Below are 23913 nucleotides of genomic sequence, written 5' to 3' on the forward strand. Positions count from 1 at the left end.
TGCAAACAAGAGAGACATGATAAAAATTATGTTAAAATATTATGTAAAAAATGTAAGTATCTGTAGATCATCTATAGAGTACTATCAAAATAAAGTGTGACCAAACATACGGATCACTCAGATCTAGATATCTGGAGTGTTTATATTAATATGTTTTACTTGTCAGATTTTTCCAAGCTTGGAAATTTTCTTCTTTTTGATAACATTTTCAATCTCCTTGAGCAGTTTTTCCTTGTTGTTTTTGATGTTTAATCCAGCTTTTCCCAGAAGATCTGTGATCATTTCATGACTGTAGCTCATTTGAACAGTCTGATAGCTTTTCTCCCACTTCTCAATTTCTCCTGAGGAAATGAACACCAACTGTTAAGTGCGCTGCTGCATTTCTGTTACTTCACAATACACACGGTACAGTAAACTATCATTAAAGTCAATAATCTGGAGTTACCTTTGCAGTTAACAGCATTAAAAAGAGGGATGTGGATCACAGTCGGAGCTTTGCTGTATCCTCTAAACACATAGAAGTCCTGTGGTTCTGTATCTTCAGCTGGTGCAACAACTTCAGGGAAAGGAATCTGAAGTTCTTTGCACTTTTTAGAAGCATGAACCACTGTCTGCCAAAAAAAGATGCAATTCTTTGTTTACTATTAAATCCTGTAAATATATTATTATACGATGATATGAAAACAAGAACATATTGTTTTCACTGGACAACCCAGGTAAATTCCAGCAACAGTTACACTAATTCAAACGTCAACAACAGTTCAAAGTTACTTTTGCCCTGTTTCACACCTCAGTGTCATAGCTGGACTGAGAATAGTCCACCAGAAAAAAATACCCTTCCAATAGCATCCTGTGACCACTGATGAAGGACAGAGTGTCATTGATGTGGTGGTGGTATTTTATGCCCAAGAAACTGCTACAAATGGCATAGAAAATTATTGCACAACTATGCAAATTCCCTCCTGTTTTCCAAACCCCACTACTCTTTACATTGTGGTTTTACCTTTGGTGAATAGGGAATAAAGTAGTGATTGACCTTTTTCTTTTCAGTGATACACATCAACTAGCCCAGCTAAGAAGTAAGAGTCAGCTCTTACGGCTCCCCAACAGCTCTTTGTTCAGGGGCACTGTCAGCGTTTTGTTTACAAAAGTTGCTAAGTTAGCGATCATATCTATCATATAACTATCCAAGTCATGCCATACTCTACAATTCTCATACAATTTTACAAGACAACCTACTCATGAATCTGAGCACCCAGAAAGTTTCTTACTACAGCTGAGGTTTACTGATTCTGATCAAAAACATTCTGGACCAGGAACAGCAGGCTTTTAGGTTTTAGGTCCTGCAAGTAAAGGAGATAACATTAGCTAGTCTGTCACTGCTGGTCCACTTGTGCTGTAGCTCAGTGGGGGCAGAACCAGTATCCATAGCAACACGGTACCAACTCGCTAGTGCAATGCACAAACTGGATGCAATCAGAGACAGTGCACTTGTGTTCAGACACTTATTATCCTAAAATCCACATAATGGTCCTCCCGACAGTCATCTCCAAAATGCTGATGCTACCACTGCTAATGCAGGATTCCATGAATGCATACTTCTCCTATCAGAGTAATGAGAAGCTCTTAGACAGAAAACTGTAGTGGGGTGTCTGAGATTGTGTTGGTGGTTCAGGAGGGAGTATTGCTTAGCAAACCCCTCACAGTTGCACTTGATTGTTAAACTGAAATGTTGACTAGTTGATGTTAAAGTGGATTTTCAAATATACTATAAACTTTGTAAGGCCATTAATTCATGTTTAATTTATGTATTCACAGAAATTTATAATATTAAATTTATATTGGAACTAAATTTAAGCATCCTGTGGGGGCAATTGCACCACCCACCAATGGTATCGTGCACCTATGGATACCTTAACTGTTTATAATTGGACTATATTCTGACCTTGTTAGGGTAGGTTGACAAGTTCATTGTAAGCACAAAAAATAGGCTGAAAGGTCACTTTTCATTAAGTCACTTATTGTGACAGAATATTATTTTATGGGTAAACTAAGCAAAAAATGTATCTGTATGTAATATATTTTACCTCTTACACTGATATATGTAATGTTGATGTGTAAAAAGATTTGACCATGGATTTTTAGTAGTTGTTATGACATCAGCTAATGCTAACTGCACAATCCAAACATCTCTAACAAGTTACATTAGTGCAGCCATGTTCTGTAGCCGTAAGTTTCCTGTCATCACATTGTAATCCTCTGATTAGCATATTTTAGAACATTGAACCATGACAGGTTGTAGCTTATTCATGGTGTACAAAATAAGCTGCAACATTAATTTGTCAGGATAGGATGAGAATGCCTATATTTTTTTAATGGAAAACTGTCAACTCTGCATTATGGTAACACAACACGCACATTTTCTAAGCTGCTTCCCCCTCAGGGTCGTGGGGGGGGTGCTGGAGCCTATCCCAGCGGTCCTCGGGCGGAAGGCAGGATACACCCTGGACAGGTCGCCAGTCCATTGCAGACAGACAGACAGACACAATCACACACACTCTAACACTCACACCTAGGGGCAATGTAGCATGTCCAACTGGCCTAACCACATGTCTTTGGACTGTGGGAGGAAACCAGAGAACCTGGAGGAAACCCACGCAGACACGGGGAGAACATGAAAACTCCACACAGAGAGGAGTCTGGTCGCCCACCCAGGCCCTCCTTGCTGTGCTGCAACGTGCTACTCACTGCAATTATAGACCTCTCCATGGATCACCACCTTATCGTGGTGGAGAGGTTTGTGTGCTTGAATGATCCTAGGAGCTATGTTGTCTGGAGCAAAAGCTCCTGGTAGGGTCTCCCATGGCAAACTGGTCCTAGGTGACAGTCCAGACAAAGTGTGATCCATAATAACCCCTATGAAAACAAGAAAGCAGGACCTGTGTACACTGCCCGGATCAGAGTTACCGGGGCCCCACCCTGGAGCCAGGCCTGGGGGAGGGGCTCGCCAGCGAGCGTCTGGTGGCCGGGCATTCACTCATGGTGCCCGGCCGGGCCCAGCCCGAAGGAACTACATGAGTCCCACCTCCCATCGACCCACCACTGATAAGAGGGGCAGGAGTAGGGGTTCGGTGCATTGTGGATCGGGCAGTGTCCGAAGGCGTGGGCCTTGGCGTTCTGATCCTCGGTTGCTGAAACTGGCTTTTGGAACTTGGAACGTTACCTCACTGGCGGGGAAGGAGCCTGAGTTGGTGCGCGAGGTTGAGAGATCCCGGCTAGATATAGTCGGGCTCACCTCAACACACAGCTTGGGCTCTGGGTACAATCTCCTTGAGAGGGGCTGGGCTTTTTTCTTTTCTGGAGTTGCCCATGGTGGAGTTGCCTACTGGGGAACTTCAACGCTCACGTGGGCAACGACAGTAAGACCCGGAGGGGTGTGATTGGGAGGAATTGCCTCTCTGATCTGAACCCGAGTGGTGTTCAGTTTTTGGACTTCTGTGCAAACCACAGTTTGTCCATAACGAACACCATGTTTGAACACAAGGATGTCCATAAGCGCACATGGCACCAGGACACCCTAGGCTGCAGTTCAATGATTGATTTGTAGTCATGTTATCGGACTTGCAGCCATGTGTATTGGACACTCGGGTAAAGAGAGGAGCTGAGCTGTCAACTGATTACCACCTGGTGGTGAGTTGGATCAGGTGGTGGGGGAAGATGCCGGTCAGACCAGGCAAACCCAAACGTATAGTGAGGGTTTGCTGGGAACGTCTGGCAGAAGAACCTGCCAGATTGATCTTCAACTCACACCTCCGTCAGAACTTTGACCTGATATCTGGGGAGGTGAGGGACATTGACTCAGAATGGGCCATGTTCCGCTCCTCCATTGTTGAAGCAGCTGACTGTAGCTTTGGTCGCAAGGTAGTTGGTGCCTGTCGGAGCGGTAATCCCCGAACCCGGTGGTGGACACCCCAGGTGAGAGATGCCGTCAATCTGAAGAAGAGTCCTACCGGGCATGGTTGGTCTGTAGGACACCAGAGGCAGCTGACAGTTATCGACAGGCCAAGCGATCTGTGGCTTCAGTCGTCGCCAAGGCAAAAACCCGGGTGTGGGAAGAGTTCGGTGAGGCCTTGGAAAGTGACTTTAAGTCGGCTCTGAAAAGATTCTGGCAAACCGTCAGGCGAATCAGAAGGGGAAAGCAGTGTGCCACTAGCACTGTATATAGTGGAGATGGTGTGCTGCTGACTTTGACTGAAGACATCATTGGGTGGTGGAAGGAATATTTTGAGGACCTTCTCAATCCCACCAACACGTTCTCCAGTGAGGAGGCAGAGTCTGGGGACACGGGAATAGGCTTATCCATTACTGAGGCCGAAGTCGCTAAGGTAGTTAAAAAGCTCCTTGGCGGCAAGGCTCCAGGGGTGGATGAGATCTGTCCCGAGTTCCTCAAGGCTCTGGATGTTGTGGGGCTGTCTTGGCTGACACGCCTTTTCAACATTGCGTGGACATTGGGGGTGGTGCCACTGGATTGGCAGACTGGGGTGGTGGTGCCTCTTTTTAAAAAGGGGGACCGGAGGGTGTGTTCCAACTACAGGGGAACACAGTCCTCAGCCTCCCTGGTAAGGTCTATGCAGGGGTACTGGAGAAGAGAATCCGGCTTATAGTTGAACCTCGGATTCAGGAGGAGCAGTGCGGGTTCCACCCTGGTCGTGTAACACTGGACCAACTCTTTACCCTCTCCAGGATTCTGGAGGGTTCACGGGAGTCCACATGTGCTTTGTGGATTTGGAGAAGGCATTTGACTGTGTTCCCCGGGGTATTCTGTGGGAGGTGCTTCAGGAGTACGGGTTACATGGCTCTTTGCTACGAGCCATTCAGGCCCTGTACAAACAAAGCAGGAATTTGGTTCGCTTGGCCGGCAGTAAGTCAGACTTGTTCCCAGTGAGAGTTGGACTCTGTCAGGGCTGCACTTTGTCACCGATTCTATTCGTAATTTTTATGGATAGAATTTCTAGGCGCAGTCAGGGGATGGAGGGTGTCCGGTTTGGTGACCTCAAGGTCACATCGCTGCTGTTTGCAGATGATGTGGTCCTATGGACATCAGGCCGTGAACTTCAGCTTTCACTGGATCGGTTTGCAGCCGAGTGTGAAGCGGCCAGGATGAGGATCAGTACCTCCAAATCCGAGGCCATGGTTCTCACGTGGGAAAGGGTGGAGAGCCCTCTCTGGGTCGGGGATGAGCTCTTGCCTCAAATGGAGGAGTTTAAGTATCTCGGGGTCTTGTTCACGAGTGATGGTACAAGGGAGCGGGAGATTGACAGGCGGATTGGTGCTGGGTCAGCAGTGAAGCGGGCTCTTTTACCGGTCTGTTGTGGTAAAGAAAGAGCTGAGCCATAAGGCAAGGCTCTCGATTTACTGGTCGATCTACGTTCCCACCCTCACCTATGGTCATGAGCTTTGGGTAATGACCGAAAGAACGAGATTGCGAATACAAGTGGCCGAAATTAGTTTCCTCCACAGGGTGTCTGGACTCTCCCTTAGAGATAGGGTGAGAAGTTTGGTCATCCGGGAGGGACTCAAAGTAGAGCCGCTTCTTCTCCACGTCGAGAGGAGCCAGTTGAGGTGGTTCGGGCATCTTGTTAGGCTGCCTCCTGGACGCCTCCCTTGGGAAGTGTCACAGGCAAGTCCACCCGGGAGGAGACCCCGGGGAAGACCCAGGACACGCTGGCATGACTATATCGCCCAGCTGGCCTGGGAGCGCCTCGGAATCCCTCCCAGGGAGCTAGTGGAAGTGGCTGGGGAAAGTGAGGTCTGGGCCTCATTGCTCAGGATGCTGCCACCGTGACCCGAACCTCAGAGAAGCGGAAGATGATGGATGGATGGATGGATGGATGGATGGATGGATGGATGGATGGATGGATGGATGGATGGATGGATGGATGGATGGATGGAGGAATTATAGAAGTACATATCAGGAATCCCAGCCAAACTGCCACTATCAAATAAGTACTTACTTTTGTTTTACTTTAGGTACACCTTCAACTTACTGTAAAGTTGTAAATTGATTATAGGGTACTAGTGTACAAATAAATCACATAACCACTTGTGTAAAAGTACACAAAATGCTGCTTTCACTGTGTGTGTGTGTGTGTGTGTGTGTGTGTGTGTGTGTGTGTGTAGTACCTCAAAGGGATTTCCTGCACTGAAGTCAAGGGAAATGATGAGGTCGATGTCTCGTTCTTTTCTCAGCACTGAGAAATAGGGTGAGTTGAGTAACAGTCCAGCATCTTCATGATCTCTTGTCTTTGAGTCAAGGACACTGGGGTCAACACCTTCCACTGATGACACAGTCAAACAACACATATTTTTAGGCTCTCCCACTGCTTCATTATATTATTCTTTAGTTATATTGATTATTATAGTTTTTCTGTCCTTGACTGCTGCGCTATCTGGAGTGAAGGGTATCTAGAACTTTTAGAATGTTGTTTAAGTGCAAGGAAGCGGGTCTCTGGCATAAGTTTTGTCTGTTTTGTCTGTGTACTTAGCTTATTGTCAGTCACATTTTTAACTTTATAACATCTTTATTAGTACTGACTGTGCTTCTGTACTTTGTGAAATACATTTTAATAGTTCTCTCTATGTTTTAGTCTGCAGGTGCTTGTAAAATAAATAATTTAAAGTTTTATAGTATATTTTTTTCGCCCGTGTCCTTCAACAGTAAAGTTTAGTGGAGGAGGGATAATGCTCTGGGACTGATATTCAGGGTTTGGCCTCGGCCCCATAGTTCCAATGAAAGGTAAGATTAATGCCCAGCATAGTAACACATTTATATACTTCCAACCTTGTGCAAAGCCTTCCTGGTAGAGTGGAGGCTGTAATAGCTGTGAAGGAAGGCTGCTCCATATTAATACTCATGGTTTTGGAATGGGATGACCAGCAAGCTCATATAAGTGTGATAGTCAGGTCTCCACATATGCATGGCTGAACATATTCATAAGTATAATCAAAGATATGCTTAAAAAAGGAAAATGCTAGGAAAAAAGTATTGATCCTCTATATTAAACATATTTATGCAATTTACAGCTGGTGTCATTATAAAAGACATTGCCATTGATTAGGAAGAATTCACACAACAAGTAGCAGTCATGGTGAAGGTGAAGTGTCCTAAAGTTTTCAGACATTATTAAACAGAAAAACTACAGGGCCATAGCAAAGGCCATCTAAACTCATTGGCCACTGTTCAATTGCTTGTTAACACAAATAGCTAATCAGCCAATCACATGGCCGCAACTCAATGGATTTAGGCATGTAGAGGTGGTCAAGACAACTTGCTGAAGTGCAGACCGAGCATCAGAATGGGGAAGAAAGGGGATTTAAGTGACTTTGAACATGCCGTGGTTGTTGGTGCCAGATGGGCTGGTCTGAGTATTTCAGAATCTGCTGATCTACTGGGATTTTCACGCTCAACCATCTCTAGGGTACAGAGAATGGTCTGAAAAAGAGGAAATATCCAGTGAGCGGCAGTTGTGTGGATGAAAATGCCTTGTTGATGTGAGAGGTCAGAGGAGAACGGCCAGACTGGTTCGAGAAGATAGAAAGGCAACAGGAACTCAAATAACCAACCAAAATCTCTGAGGAATGTTTCCAACACTTTGTTGAAAGTTTGCCACGAAGAATTAAGGCAGTGCTGAAGGCAAAAGGGGTCCAATGTTTTACTAGCAAGGTGTACCTAATGGCCGGTGGCCAGTGAGTGTATATCTCTGTGAAGTTAAAATATATATTCTTTCAACGTTCAATTACAAGTAATTTCCCACCTTTCATTCGGTAGAGGTAATTATAAGTGGTTCCCCAAATCCAGCCCAAAACGTTCAGTATGGATTTTGCAAAAATACAAAGATCTGATAAAATAAGAATAAATAAAAATAAAACAACATAAGGTTATACATTTCTAATACATTCAACCTTTAGGCTACAATAAGTGGTAAAGTAATTGAAAAGCTTCCCATAGCTGAGATTTTTGTAGTGAATTGTTGAAAGTACCATAACAAGTACATTACTGAAAATGTGTAGAACTGTAACTGTTTTAATGAATTAATCAATATTTATTTAATTAATTAATTAATTAAAATGAATATTTCTAAATACAGTCTACTACAGTAGTTTTCCTGTACTAATAACTAATGTAATATCTCAGATTCACCAATACTATAACTAAGGTTCACTGATATAATAATATGATAACATTAACTAATATAGTAGTGACAGGGAACAGATCATTAACGAACATATTAAATAGATCACTAAGAACATAATGTGTTATGATATTTCATGAATGAGGGAAGATGAGCTGATGGAAAACTGATGAATAAGTTAAATGGACATGGAAAAAAGTGTAAGATTAACTAAGATTAAATTAAGACTAATTAAGATAAATCATAACACCAGGGGTCATATGCTTAAGGACCAGCCTAATATGCAAACAGAATGAACATGTTTTCACCTTTAGGCAGAGAGTTGTGTGCTCCAGGAGGCTGATCTGAAAAAAAAAAACTAATCAGAACAATCAAGCAACATGTCAGATGTTTTTGGTGTGCTGTTCATTCTGTGTTCATTTTTCAAAATTACTTCATTAACGTGCTTAAAAATAGCGAAACTGTTAACTGAAGTATCACAAACTCGCACATGAATAAATACTTTGTTAGCATCCTTTTACCCTGTTCTTCAGTAGTCAGGACCTCCACAGAGCAGTTATTATTTGAGTGGTGGATCAATCTCAGCACTGCAGTGACACTGATGTGGTGGTGGTGTGTTAGGGTAGTGTGTGTTGTGCTGGTATGAGTAGATCAGACACAGCAATGCTGCTGGAATTTTTAAACACCTCAGTGTTACTGCTGGACTGAAAATGTCAGCCAACAGCATCCTGAGCCTGTGACCACTGATGAAGGACTAGAGGTTGACCCACAAAAACTGTGCAGCAACAGATGATCTACTGTCTGACTACACATTTATAAGGTCGACCAACAGGGTAGGGGTGTCTAATAGCATGATCAGTGAGTGGACAGAAAATAATCCACCATTCAAATATCACATCCCCCAAACTCGCTATGCTGCGTCCATCACGCAGTATATGGCCGTGTCTGGTGGAATCGACACTTCCCACTGGAAATGAATGGAATACCTTGCAGCACATTGATGCACTGGAGCAGTGTAAATGCACAGTTACTGAACTCTCTGTTAAGCAGACTCTGTTAAGCATGTAGGGTCATTCAAAGCTCAAATGTTTTCAAATTTTGCCCAATGCCCTTCAGCCAAGTCAAACTAGCATTTTGTCAATGTTGTAGGGACATACCAGACATACCAAGTGCCCTGCTATTAACCATGCTAAGGCCGAAGACAGATTTCTGAGGGAGGCAGAAAGCCAGCAACCCTCCGTTACTGCTCTGTCAATTGGTACAGGCAGAAGTTTGATTAGTACTATTACTATAGTACTACACTATAGTAGTAATACTATTTACAGCCAGATGTGCTGAGGCACTGACTGTGAGAAAGGTCTGTTGTTCTACACTTATACTATGCTGTCCATTGCCATCTGTGGAGGATGCTCTATATTCCTACTTTCTCTGTAGATTGCTGTGATAATTTGATTAATTTCATCTGGTCTGCAGCATTTTCTTGTACTTTGTTTTAAAAAACTTCATCTTTAACTTCCCTGATAGACTGTATTTTATGTTAGTAACCCACTACGATGCGTAAATCTACTGTATTTTAATACAGTAGAGGTGGGATGGTGATGTGATCTAGACAGCCAGTTTGTGGAAAAACACCGGTTTCTGCTTGTCTAATTTTGTATTTCATTTTCCAGTGTCTATTCATTATCTCTACTGATTTCATTATGGTTTGACATATTGAGTCACTCATGAATCAATAGCGCCACTGACCTTTATTCATTCAATCTACCATTTTTACTTGGACAGTAACTACTGAATTAATTCATTTTTGTTATTCACTCATAAAATAGCATAAAACATCATTTGTTTTTAATATATTCTATGTTTGTTCATTATTTGCACCATGAATGTTCAGCAATAAGAGCAACACTAATACAAGAAATGTTCACAGTATAATATAATATTATATAATTTCTACATGGAGATAGATGTTTAGATTTTTATATAAATAAAAAAATCCATATTACAATGACAACTATTATTAACAATATAACTGACTGTGATTAGGGATGCATCAACACTGGCGCTGGTATCGGTCCAATACCATGGTCATTTACTCACACTTGAACATTCATTTTAAATATTCTGTCTTGTCAGGTTCCTGCCAGGCATAAAATCTGCAATTTCAGCCTGTTTTTAAACACACACAACCATGATAACAATCACTTCCCCAATACAAGTGGAGACATGTAGGCTAGCAAAACAGAGGCAAAAAAGTCAACATTTCCTACCAAACACTGTATATACTGACTTTAGTCTGTTTGACTGAACAATGTTAATAATTTAATATGTTTTTCAAATAGGCTGTAGATCAGGGGCTTTATGGAAATAGGGGCTAAGCCTGCACTGGAGGATCTGGGGACATGGTCCCCCCAGAACAAGTTTTTAATGGCTGCAATGTCTTTTCATTGTGAAGTTTTAGAGTAGCAGCAGCCAGAACATGCATCAAAACATGGCTATCATGGTTCAGAAGAGTTTCTGGAAACAGTTTGTATTTAACAAACATTCTTAAGAACGTTTTAATGAAGTAATTTTGGGGAAATTCATGTATGCCAGTTTTTAAGACTACAAAGCTGACAGTAACTGAATTCCTTTACTATTATCAAATGACAGGATGATCTGGGTAACTCAAATGTGTTAACCATCAGGGTTAGCATAGCAACATGTGCAAAAAAAAGCATTAAAATGCAGCAGTAAAAGGGTTCTACTCACTACTCACTACTTCTACTCACCATTCCCAGTGAGAGAACTGCATACATGCATGGTGTGTTTCTTCAGTTCTGTCTTGGAGATCATCCCTTCTGGTGTCAACAGCTTTTCTAGACAAAGATTCATCCTTTCTATTTCCTCACATTTATCTAAAAAAAAAATATCAGTAGCTTTTTAAAGTTGAAGAAGTTAAACTGACATGTATTCTATTGATTATGGGATATGTTGGTGAGTACAACCTTTCAGTAGGTCCTCTAAGCTTTTGAGGTGATCTTTTGCATCCTCTTCTCTTAACACAGAAATGTTTAGTTTCACAAGTGTTAAGAGCACCTGGAGGCCTTTCTGCCCATCTGGTGTTTGTGATAAATTAAGAGAAAAACAAAAAAAAAAAGAAGAAAGTGAGAAATTAACTTTGGCCCTTTTGTGCCTGAGTGGGACACTCCATTTTTTGGCACTAGTGCACGCTGACACAGAAAAATACATTTGTTTTACTTAAACTTTCTGTTAAACTTGTTGTATGTGTTGCATAGCAAATAGAGCATACACACCATTTCAACTAGCCAACCATCACCATATCCCAATAACCAAACTAAAAATGGTATGTATGTAACTTGCTACGGAAAACACATGCACACGTCCTGTACAATGCAATACCAAAGTTGAGCTTATCACTCAAGAACATGTCCACTGCTGAGTAGTGTTCAGCTCCATAACCCCTCAAAAGAGTTTACTAACATTCAGATTGTAACTGGTTCAGCACATTGGTTTATCAGTCTATTCAGGCTTTAGCAGGAAGTTCAGTGTTTAGAAACAAGGCTTTTTGAGGTCTTCTTTAGAGTAAGCTTTTACATGCTGTGTCAATTTTGAAATAGTTCATAAACATGCATTGTTGGTGTTTTCTTTAAAGATGGTGTACAATTATAAAACTTAGAGGGTATGTGTTCTCCTAAAATTTTAAAGGTAACTGTCTTCTAATTACTGCCTTTACAAAATGTAAACTCAGACTGAATGCAGATATTAGTGTCTGTGCTGAATATGTATTTCATTACACCCCAACCTTCATGATTAGTGGGTTGTTAACTATCGTCCTGTGGTTGATGGTTCTGATCTTGCACACTATGACCTTACTTAGCACTCATTAACTAAAAGAGTTACACTCAGTAAATGGGGAATAGAGGATGAGAAGGTTGTTAAATAGAGGGAGGTTCATACTTATCCCCTTTAGGCACTGTAGTTTCTTAGAAATCTCTTTGAGGATTGCTTCCATATCTGCGATGGCACTGCCACACAGGCCTGTACAAATTCCAAAAAAAAGAAAGTCCGTGAAAAAACAGGACTGAGAAAACCTGGTGAAAATGGATTTAAATGTGGTCTTTGATCATGCATGACTAGTGAGCACGCACTTTCCAGCACCCTTTACACAAATAGCAAACACTTTACTAGAAGTGTACATCAATTAACAGTACTTAAATGAGTAATACTTACTAAACAGCTAAGTAATGTAGCCAGTAATCATTAACTAATAATAGACATAAGACCTAACTTACTAAATGGTCAAATGATGCTTCATTTGAACATTAACTAATGATAGTAATGCTGATGTGTATTGTTTTAGTTATTATTAAGCAGCTTAATGTGTTAATTAATGTAACCCAACAACTGGGACAATAAGAACTAAGCACTAATGAACAATAAATTGAAGTATATAATAATGCTGAACAAATTCTTAATAAAATCTTAAATATATCTTCTTAAATCTTAAATATCTGCCTTTAATTACATTTCACAAATGCATAAGAGCACAGAGTTATAATTACACATATGTCAGGTATACCAGGCATGTCAAGTATATATCTAATTCATATGTACAGTATATACTGGTTATGTAATGTTTTGAAATGTTTTAGTGCATTTACAAAGTGATTCTTAAGATATGTGCAGACAAGTTTACAATAAGGGTCGCAAAGAATATTAAACAATTATTAACAATGCTTCAGTGAAACATTCAAAAATAATTATGCACAATATGCATTTAAACTGCTACATAAGAAGTAAAGTAATGTGCTGACATCTACTTCTTAAAAAGAACAGAAACAGCAATCATCTACATGAAAATCATGGAATTTGTCCACTGATCTCAGTGTTTACCAAGACGTTTACCTTAGGAAATAGATGATTGTTTACTGGTAGAGTGGGTATTATAATGTACACTCTCTCTACCAGTTTGGATAATCTTATCTCTAAGATTGCTTTGGGAAATTGAGCCCTGATTAGTTGGAAGAAGGAAACACCTAAAAATGCAGGGCTGGAAAACACCAGGAGCACTTTAGGCAACAACTGAATTGTACACCAATCTGACCATCTGCCATCTTTACCAAGGATTTCAGTTGTTAATGTAATTAATATTAAAATCATTACTATGGCATATGCCCATCCCCCAGGCCCCGAGGAAGCTGGAGCCCACCACGGCAGGGCGAGAAGAACAGTGAGTGAGAGAGGGACAGCACATGAGCCCCCATTAAAATCCCAGGCTTATTATATACTAATGCATATTATTCAGTAACTACAACAACAAGGAATTCACGGAAAACTGGTTGAACTATTCTTAAATAATAAAACTCTGGGCCCAATTGCCATGAAGAGTATTCCTACATGTGTGAGAATGTGGGGAAGTTTCCTATTGGATGCCCCACCAGAAGAGAAAATGTGGTGTGGTTGCATATAAGTGCCCTCAAAATGAGATAAACTGTTTCCTACAGGTGTCTTTCTGATGAAAAAGCTCTAAAGTACCCTCTTAAGTGCCCTTTCAAGTGAGAAATGAAGTGTCCTGGCAATGGAGACAAAAAAATCCCAGTGAAGAAAATGAGATGCAGTGCCATACAGTCTCCTCTACAACATGCTCAACAGCACCTGTGTCAGACCCAATTTCCTCATTTGCTGCATTAAATATATTCTCTGCTGGGCATTTTTGAGAATGGAGTTGATATTGGTCTCTCGCTTCAGGTCTTAGGAAATGGTATTTCCCAGAAACTTGATGGATTCCATGGTCTAAATTCATGACTTGGATGAAGCTGAGCTCTGTGGCCGCTGTTGCTGAGTATAGCTGATGGTGATATAAGCCCAGCCAGTCTCCCTGCCAGCAGATGGTGGCTTAAGCAAGAGATATGGACCTCCTTGGAGATCACCTAGCAAGTGGCCATGAAACGGTTCTTGTGGGCTCTACCACTGAAGATAAGAATGCAAGTCCCAAAACCCCTGCGATATAATGGAAACAATAGAGTGTGGCAAAAACAAACTGACCCATCAGAAATGATACAATCCCCTCCCTCCTTTTCAGTGGGAATAGACCCAGCTACAGTGCAAACCAGGAGATGTTGATCCCCTGCCCGAGAAGAACTAGCTCCCATGCTGCGCTATCCCACACAGCCCCCTCAACTAGCCCATGCCCACTGAACATGACCCTGGAATGCCCTTCCACTCCTCCAAAGCCTGGATCATGAGATGTAGCCATCACAGTGGGAATGGAGACAAAGAACCCACTTGTACACTTATCCTGGATGGGTGGGCAGTTCAGGCCCTCAGGGATTCCAGCATCACGGTCACCCTAGCCCAATCCTCTGAGTTTCCCTGGATTCGATCCTCTGGCAAGAGCTGTCTCTGTCTTCTGTGCACAGTGGCATGCATTTCCCATGGCTTGGATATAACTGGGTGAGAGCAGACAGCAGTGGACCATCAGCATAGGCTTGGTTCCAGACCAGCTTGTTCTTTTACTGGTGGGTAAGGACTACCCTGACCTCAAACGGGGCTCTGGAGGACACGAAGCTCTGCCTTCAAGCCCCACTCTAAAAACCAGCTTAACCTGGAAGCTTGAGAGGAAGATGAGAATGGCAAACAGACAACAGACCCACAAATCTTCTATTTTCTCTGGGTGGAGGGTGGCTTTGCAAGGGAACAGTGGGAGATTAGTGGCCAAAAAATATAATTATCGATGGCATCCCTCATTCAGTGCGGACATACAGCATGTATTTTGCGGTGAAGTATAATTTCTTTTATTATATCCACAATGTGATGCACCTGGCTCATCACTACCTGTTACAAAATACATTCACTCACACCCTGTACCATTTCTACTGACTATCCTTTCACGAGGAAGTGACGAACTCCTGCCAGCAGTGTCCCTTAGCTTACCTCCACTAAGAAGCTGCCCCTTTGCCCTTATCGATGGGGTCCCTTTTGAGTTGATAGAAACAGACATAGTAGGTCAGTTACCAAAATCCAGCTAGGGGACCAACTACATATCGGCCTGGAGGAGGTGCCACTGAGAAAAGCCAACTCAGTGGCCATAGCCAAAGAACTGTTCCTGCTATGTAGCCATGTGACTGTGATAATATTAGCCATATTAGTATTTTAACATGTTTGTTGAAATAGTGTTTGTTACCTTGTAGGTACAGCATGTCAATCTCAGGCTGGTCTTTAATCTTCTTCCCATTTTCAAACAGACTTCCCCAACAGGAGGAATCCACAAAGGCTCCAGAGAGAGAATAACCTGACTCATCTGGAGTGATCTCAAACCAAGGATCTACAAACAAAAATTGGTAACACTTTACTTGAAGGGTGTCTGCACTTCACATTCATAACATCTTATATAAACGCTTCAAAACATATTCATGAATGTTTAAATCAACATTTATAAAGTATTCATGTTTTACAAGATATTAATACAGACTACTTTGTCATTTTACTAAGACATGTTTTTTCAAAATAAAACTCCTAATTTTTTATTTTGAAAAAAAAAAGATATATTAATTATAATTATTTTTATCCATCCATCCATCCATTGTCATCTGCTTATCCGAGTCAGAGTCCATATTTTTATTAATTTTTTCAGTGAAATGCCCTATTTTTGGACAGCCAAAATAAAAATGACCCCACTGTATCATTTTGGTCATTAAGGGCTTTGACACTGAGGCACATTTCATGCATGATTTTGACTTTTTTTTTCGTAAGTATTTGTCGCATGCCATTTTACTACATGGAAAGTAATTTATTCATAACTATGCTATGAACAACTATTTGACTAAATGTTGTTATGGTGGTGGGACCCCTGCCTGAAGGAATTTTACAGGGCCATAATATTCACATAACATACATTCAGTCTGGTTAACTTCTATCACTTTTGAGGTAAGGGCAAAACAAAATTTATGAATCCTTGGGACAAGAGTGCAACATTTCACCTTAAAGATTGTCAATTAAATGGGATAACCAATGCACAATTATGCATGTGCCTTCTCCAATGCCATAAGCAAAGCAGAACATCACTAATAGTGCTAGCATTTAACTCCAAGATGATTAAACATTGGAAACGTTTTCCTCAACAATGTATTGACTGTTGAGGTAATTCTTTTGGCACAGGGTAAAAATGAGAAAGAATAATGAAGTGCAAAATACAAATGAGAGATGTGAATAAGATGTGAAAAGTGACTATATCAAAAGTGTCAAAGCTCTTAATGCCCAAAGGGGTAAAGGGAGGTCATTTTTATTTGGGCTGTCCAGGAATGAAGTATTTCACTGAAAATAATATGGTTTTTCAAACTTAAACAAAAGCGAAGAATTTTATTTTGAGTAGGTCTCTCTGTAAAACAACATAGTAGTCCTTATTAACATGAAACACATGTATGCTTTATAAATGTTGATTGAAATATTCATGAAGATGTTATGAAGTTTTTATCTAAGATTATGCATGTGTTATAAAGATGCTTTTTAAGTAAAGTTTTCCCTTTAACCATGCATACACACACACACCCAGCAAATTACCTGCATTCACTCTGTCACATTTACACCACTTGTCAATCACAGTGTAAATGGGATACGGGTCATTGGTGTAGTTGCCTCTCTGCTCTGTGAGTTTGTGTTCATCAATCTGTGAAAAATACAGAAAATACAGACTACTACAGTGGGTCCAGAAATCTGAGACCACTATTGAAAATGCTTCTATATTCTGTTTCTACTTTAATGCAACATTTTCATTACAAATTACAGTTTCATAACATGAATTTATTAGTAATTGGTACACCCTGCTTTTGCATTAAGGACATTGTGCACTCGAGCTGGACGCCACAAGTTTGTGCAAAAGCTTCTGATGAGTACATTAAATCCACCTGTCTGAACACGAGCTTCAGTAGCAGACATAAAATTAAAAAACAAAGACAGTGTCACAGATTAGCTTAAATTTTAATAATATTTAAAACTTTTCTTTGTTTTAAAATGTTTAAAATTCAAAAGTTTCCAGGTTAAAATGGAGGTCAGACATTTGGACCCCATTGTACATTTTTGGTTAGACAGGATTCATTTTTCTGGATTCTTTAATGAATTAATGTTACCACAGTATGACTTGGCATAAAAGATCTTTTTAGAATTGCGGGAACTGGCCACAATGGCACTGGTCACATTTCTGTTTATTTGCCGAGTTTTGTAATTATGTATTAAACATGTGCAGAAGGTGTGTTAACTTATTGTCACAAAACGCATCTGACGTGTCACGTGTCCACACTTTTGCACACAACTGTAAATCATAATACAACAACAGCTATAAGTGCATGTCTATTATTTGTTTAGGTTATTTGCTTATTTATATTCTTTGTATGTGGAAATACTGCAAAACTAACCTTCACTAATATATTTACAACAAAGGTATTTGCCAGAAGTGCCAGAAAAAATATTCTTACCTCTTTGACCATGTTAGATACAGTCAGTGCTGCCCACACATCTGTCAGGCTGAAGTTGTCTTTTTCTGAAAAGTATTTTGCCAGTTTTGTATGCATCTCTATCCAGCTGACACTGCCATCAGCAAGCCTTCGGACAATGTTATCTTTCACAGTCACCAGTTTGGTAGACCAGTCTGCTTCTTTATATAATGATGCCATGCACCTTCAGAGAACAGATGGATAAGACAGTGTTTTACTCAGTTAACGGATCCAGGTGCCATTATTGAAATACTGTAATCATCATTTGGGTGTTCTTTGCAGTTAATTCAGTAAAATGCTGCCTTAACATGGCTGTGAAGTGCAACAGTTTTAAGTGGTAACACTATATAATAACACCCTTATAAAAAAAAGCATCATATTCAGTGTTGTACATTTTAGTGAATGGTACAATTTAAGCTAATAATCATTTCCTTAGTAACATCCAAATTCTCAATTGTTATTTTGAAAGCATTGAATTAGTTGCATAGTAAAAATATAATAACTATAGATAAAAGATTAAAAATGCTCTATTCATATTTTAAACCTCTAATGAGGTGGCAAATATGTCTCCATGTATGGATCAAACTAGAGATCCTTGCATTAGTAAACCTGTTATTTACCAGGGCAAGCCACCTACAAGGCACAAAGGCAGACACGTGCGGAGCAGCAGAGCTCAAGAACATGAGGAAAAAAAGTAGAATAAGGTTGCACCTAGCAAGGCTCGAACTGACAAGTGTGTTACTGCTGGGTTATCACTGCATTGTCAAAGAAGTTTTTTTTTTACTCACACTGTGGGTTTTACTCAAAAGCAGAGTGCAATACCAAAGATTACTTGGCTTGGCAAGAGACAGATGCACATGGCAGCATGAACTCACGACTGAGCACAGAGCCATGTATGAGCTCTCCCTAAAATGAGTGAGCACAGCTGATCATCGTCAGCCATAATCAGCCAGGCTCTACTTTTAACAATCTATTAGATAATGATTAAGTTGCTAATTAATGCCCAATAGCTCTTCTGAAGGGGCAGCCATCCTTAATCATAGTGACTATAATAAATAATAATAAAATCTGAAAGAAAATTGGTACTTAAATGGTACTTTTATCCTACTAGCACAAGTTCACTGTGTTTTAAGATGCATTAAAAGACACATATGCTTGTTTTATTTTCATGTATACATTTTCCCTTATGATCCACTTATTACACTTGTGTGATTTTATGTATCAAAAACAGTTATATTTTATATTTGCATGACCATTCTGCAACCTCTTTATTCCTTAGAATTAAACCAGCTGTTTTGTTACTGTGCCTCAAAGACTGATATATGTAAAGCTTTTGATTGCCTGTCCTGTATTTTGCCTTGTTCAAAAAGCAACCTGGGTTGAAACACTCCTTTTAACTTCAGTGTAAATAGATGGGGCTAAACTGACTAGGTGGATGCATGCAAACATGTTGGTTTTCATGGTATAAAAAGTAGTGAATACAAAATGAGCTGTTTTTACAGCTTAGTTTTCATATATGGACTGTATGGATTGTATCAAACTCTCATTATAAGAATGAGACCATATGGTTTAACATAAAGGCCATAAACCACATCAAAAAGCCTTGATATTTCAACTTACAAACATATTTAGTACAAATGTATGGACCTAAATAAGTAACTGAAAAATGTATCAGTACCAGGTAGATCCTGAAACTCCACTCAGGTACATGATGCAGTCCAGCAGTCCCTCTTCTTCCAGCTGGCTCAGTGATCCCAGCAGCCCAACCATAGCTCTCAAACCACCACCAGAGCCCAGGACTGCAATGTTAGGCACCTCATCCTGCATTTTTGAAACACACATCTTAAACACTTGAGGCAAACAACAGCTGTGCATCAATTGCATCACCAGTGTAGAGTGGGTAACCATCTAGGGCCAGAGCAGAGTGCTGCACAGGCTCAGCAGACCATACATAAAACTATTGTTAATGTTGGGATCTCATTATTCATTACAACCAAAAGCATCTGTCAGTGCAGTGAGATAATTCCACTTAATGAAGTTACTTAAGCGAAAAAAAAAGTCCAGAAATAAATTAAATAATCTCATAATATTCTTAGAACAATCTCAAAAAAGAGAAATATTATATATATTGACTAGATTTAAGACTTGCCAATATGCAATTTGTTGCAGTATAGACAGTTGTGACACTCCAGATTCCTGTCTCTTGCCTAAAGCCCCACACTCTAAATCCACTCCTGCTGCAAAATGTTGAACACACTAATATGCACTATTGCCAAAAGTATTCGCTCGTCTGCCTTCACATGCATATGAACTTGAGTGAGTTCTCCCATTCTTAATCCATAGAGTTTAATATGATGTCGGCCCACCCTTTGCAGCTATAACAGGTTCAACTCTTATGTGAAAGCTTTCCACAAGGGTTAGGAGTGTGTATTATGGGAATTTTTGACCATTCTTCCAGAAGCACATTTGTGGGGTCAGACACTGACGTTGGACAAGAAGGCCTGGCTCACAATCTCCGCTCTCATCCCAAAGGTGTTCTATCGGGTTGATGTCAGGACTCTGTGCAGGCCAGTCAAGCCACTTCGTGGCTGAGCTGCTGTTGTTCCAAATCACTTCCACTTTGTTATAATACCACTGAAAGTTGACTGTGGAATATTTAGTAGTGAGGAAATTTCACGGCTGTACTTGTTGCACAGATGGCATCCTATTCTTTCACTAATGTCTGTAGAAGCAGTCTGTAGGCCTAAGTGGCTGGTTTATACACCTGTGGCCATGGAAGTGATTGGAACCTGAATTCAATTATTTGGATTGTGAGTGAATAATTTTGGAAATGTAGTGTAACTATTCATAATGCATCTGGTTTTGATCATTTTAAGGACTTAAGTAAGTAATTATATTACAAAAAGCGTAATAATGTATCACAGTGTAATGTAACATAGTGTAGTGCAGCACAGAACAACAAACTAAGGGTTAAATATGAAAGAGTATGACTTACCTCACTGCAGGATATTCCAAGCTGCTTCAGACACTGTAGAACAGTCTCTCTCCTCGTAGCCAAATGCTGCCTCTCAGATTCACTCAGAGAGTGACCAATTCTCACCTCACAGCTACACACATTACACAGCAGTGATTTTAACAGGTAATACTTTTTATTCATTAACAATAACAATGTGCTGAGACTCTTGCCTTTCACTAGGGCGATTTTTCACTAGGGAAGCCTTTTAGGACAGCATACCAAGCACACGTCTATTCTTTACATACTACACTAACAAACGTGACTCCAATAATGTTGCACTGTTTTTTACATGCTATTTAGACTGGTACCTATCTACAGCTGTAAAATGATTAACTAGCTTGATTTAGTGTATTGAAGGCATTTTGGTCATTATGTTAGGCAGAAATGTGCACAAAAGTGGAAGGACCTGGATGTTAATAACAGTTTGTGTTCAAAAATCTCAAGATAGTCTCAAAAATAATGAAGCTCTTGTAATGAAAAACATTACATATAACTTTTTTTTTTACAAAAATTATATAAGCATGGTATTTTATTGTTTGATGCCCTGTAGTTACAAACAAAGGGGTCACTAAAACATGAATAAAGCATAGTTTTTTTAATGTAAAAAGGTTGTACAAAATAAAATAGAAAACAAAAAGATCCAAATAAAAAAGTGGAATGGTTTGTTGTTGAAGAGGCTCAATTAAAAAAAAAAACAGCAAAAATACCTTTCAGAGCTTCTGATCCCCGTCATCTCTGAAAAAAAGGAGTGAGAAGAGCACAAATGTGAGAAGCTTCAGAGAGCACGGGATCGGCTTTAGATGAGTCAAAATGATCTGTGGAGCCAGATGATTGCAGTGCTTTAAATAAAATCACAACTTCTCAATGTAGTGATATTAACTAAGCCTGTATTGGTGCTGAGCAGCTGACCTTTGAACACCCCTTTCCTCTTTTTTCTGTCTTAATTCTCCTCCCCTTCCGACTTTTGTCTCATATAAGGAGGGAGGAGTTTCAGTTCTTGGGTTCATTCCTGGGTTCATTATCAGCAACTGTGCTCTATCATATTTTCCTGATGGTCAATTTTAGAGTGAATTATATTCATGTGCATATTGCTGACACCACACAGCATGTTCCTTCCAGTGCACTAGAAGGCTAAGCTTATTCTCTTTATTCTTTTCATATGAGGTGAGGAGCTCTACAGATATCTTAATGGTTATGCTGTATGTGCCCTTCTTCTCTGTATACAAAGCCACATAATTATTATTGTTATTAATCAGCTGTTGTTTTTTGAACAATAATTAATGCATTATATATTGTTATTTTTGCTATATGATTTGTATCATTTTGACTTTTGTCTCATATGAGAGGGTGAGGAGAGGAGAGAGGAGAAGCAGACTCACTAAGCAAAACTAAACAACTGCTTTATTTCCGTCATCAGAATAAAATCCTCAGTGCAGTATCTTTGTTAACTGGTGGTAGTGGTCTCAATGCCCACCGGTTACAATAACCCATTTTTAACATGTGAATTGTGCGAAAACTACATGTTTTTATTCAAATGTGAAACTCATGATGCAGCTTCTCAATTTTTGTGCTGTAAAAATATGACAGATTATGCACCGGCTACATACCATTTTACATACATAAATATGTGTATCATATATTTCATTCTATTAATTTCATTCTATTATTTATATGTGTAATTGTTGTCTTACCAATATTTTTAAGCTTTGTATTAAACAGACATGTAATTCATTAATTAATGTAATTCATTGCCATATTGCTTTTTTTTATTGTTTAATTGTTTATTCAGGTGAGCACCTGTATTTTTTTATTTATGAATAGTGCTACGTACATAGTTATTCTAATAATTACACAGCAATGCAATAAACATTATGCAATGAACTTAAAAACAGTTTGTGTTCTTTTATATTTTTCTGTAATTACTGTAAAGTAGTTCCTAATGTCTGCTACTGCAGGCGGAAAACAGTGTAATAAAAAGTACATACCTTCTACCTTGTAGATGCTGCAGATTATAAACAAACAAAGTAATGAGGGCTTTAGAGTGCTTGTGAATTTATAGCAGGAGTGTTTGTGGGCGTGTTTGAGAGAAAAGGAAATGCTACAGTGAGGTGAATTTTGTTCTTGATTTCATTATCTCAACTTCCCATACAAGACAGCTGGTCAGGATGCTTTCTGGTATTCCCCTGTAGAACAGTGAGGATGGATGAGGGGAAGTTTGCTGTCAGTCATGAAATCATGTTATCAGTCATGGATGCTGTAATTGGATTGGACAGCTGGTCAGGATGCTTTCTGGTATTCCCCTGTAGAACAGTGAGGATGGATGAGGGGAAGTTTGCTGTCAGTCATGAAATCATGTTATCAGTCATGGATGCTGTAATTTGGATTTCTCCAAATTAGTCGAATCATTGTATGTAGCAGCCTCCCCAAACATGTTCTAGTCTGTGTGCTCAAAACCATCCTAAAGTGCCACGACGGCCCCTCGGACTACATTTGCACCTGTTTCATAACCAGCTTGGCACACTTAATCAGAGGTTTGTGGAGAGATGGGGTCCGAGCAGCCGATTGCAAAATCAGTGTCATGATAGGATTTAGGCAGCACTGACATAAGATTCGCATGATTAAAGTCTCTGATAATGCGTCAAGGTGCACAGTCTTCAATTTACTGACATCCCCATAGAGTTTGTTCAGCAGTTCAGAGTTTGTTCCCTGGTGTTAGCGCTGAATGGAATGTACAATGCAACTAACAGCACAGTAGCAAACTCTCTGGCATAATTAGAATCATAAGGTAGTCCAGCAACTCAATACTACTGTAGCACCATTTCTGCACTGTTTGCCGTTAGTATAAACACACATGCCACCACCATAGGTCTTATCAGACAAGGCTGCTACCATGTCGGCATGGTATGCTGTTAGCCTCTCTAGGTGAATGGGAGCATCTGAAATGCATCATTTTTCTGTGAAAAGAAAAACACAGCAGTATTTGAGTTCATGCTGGAAAGTTAGCTGTGGTCTGAGATGTCCAGTTTACTGCCAAGAGAGTAGACGTTGGAGAGTAGAAGAGGTGGTAGTGCCAGTCAGCTAGGGTTAACTTTCAGCCTTGTGAAATCCTTGAGCATTTACCATATTGTTTTCAGTGCTTCACCTCTTGGCCAGCAGCGACATGCAATTTATCCAAGACAGTCCATCAGTTATTACCCCTGAACTCTGTTATCTGATA

General features: G+C 40.0%; 1 protein-coding gene across 1 annotated transcript; it reads right to left on the reverse strand.

Moving 5' to 3' along the window:
* Positions 1-139: 139 nt before the first annotated feature.
* Positions 140-22701, reverse strand: LOC108440895 (cytosolic phospholipase A2 gamma-like). Its single transcript, XM_017720088.2, has 15 exons — positions 22682-22701; positions 21404-21431; positions 20676-20787; positions 19359-19501; positions 17663-17864; positions 16752-16857; positions 15376-15516; positions 12150-12230; positions 11177-11287; positions 10961-11086; positions 8501-8536; positions 7815-7898; positions 6184-6338; positions 446-611; positions 140-341 (listed from the first exon to the last, which is right to left on the reverse strand). The coding sequence occupies exons 2-15, from the start codon at positions 21427-21429 to the stop codon at positions 163-165; spliced, it is 1668 nt and encodes a 555-aa protein (XP_017575577.2). The 5' UTR covers positions 21430-21431; positions 22682-22701; the 3' UTR covers positions 140-162.
* Between the last annotated feature and the right edge of the window lie 1212 nt (positions 22702-23913).

This window comes from Pygocentrus nattereri, chromosome 1, assembly GCF_015220715.1.
Source record: "Pygocentrus nattereri isolate fPygNat1 chromosome 1, fPygNat1.pri, whole genome shotgun sequence".
NCBI classification, from domain to species: Eukaryota; Metazoa; Chordata; class Actinopteri; order Characiformes; family Serrasalmidae; genus Pygocentrus; species Pygocentrus nattereri.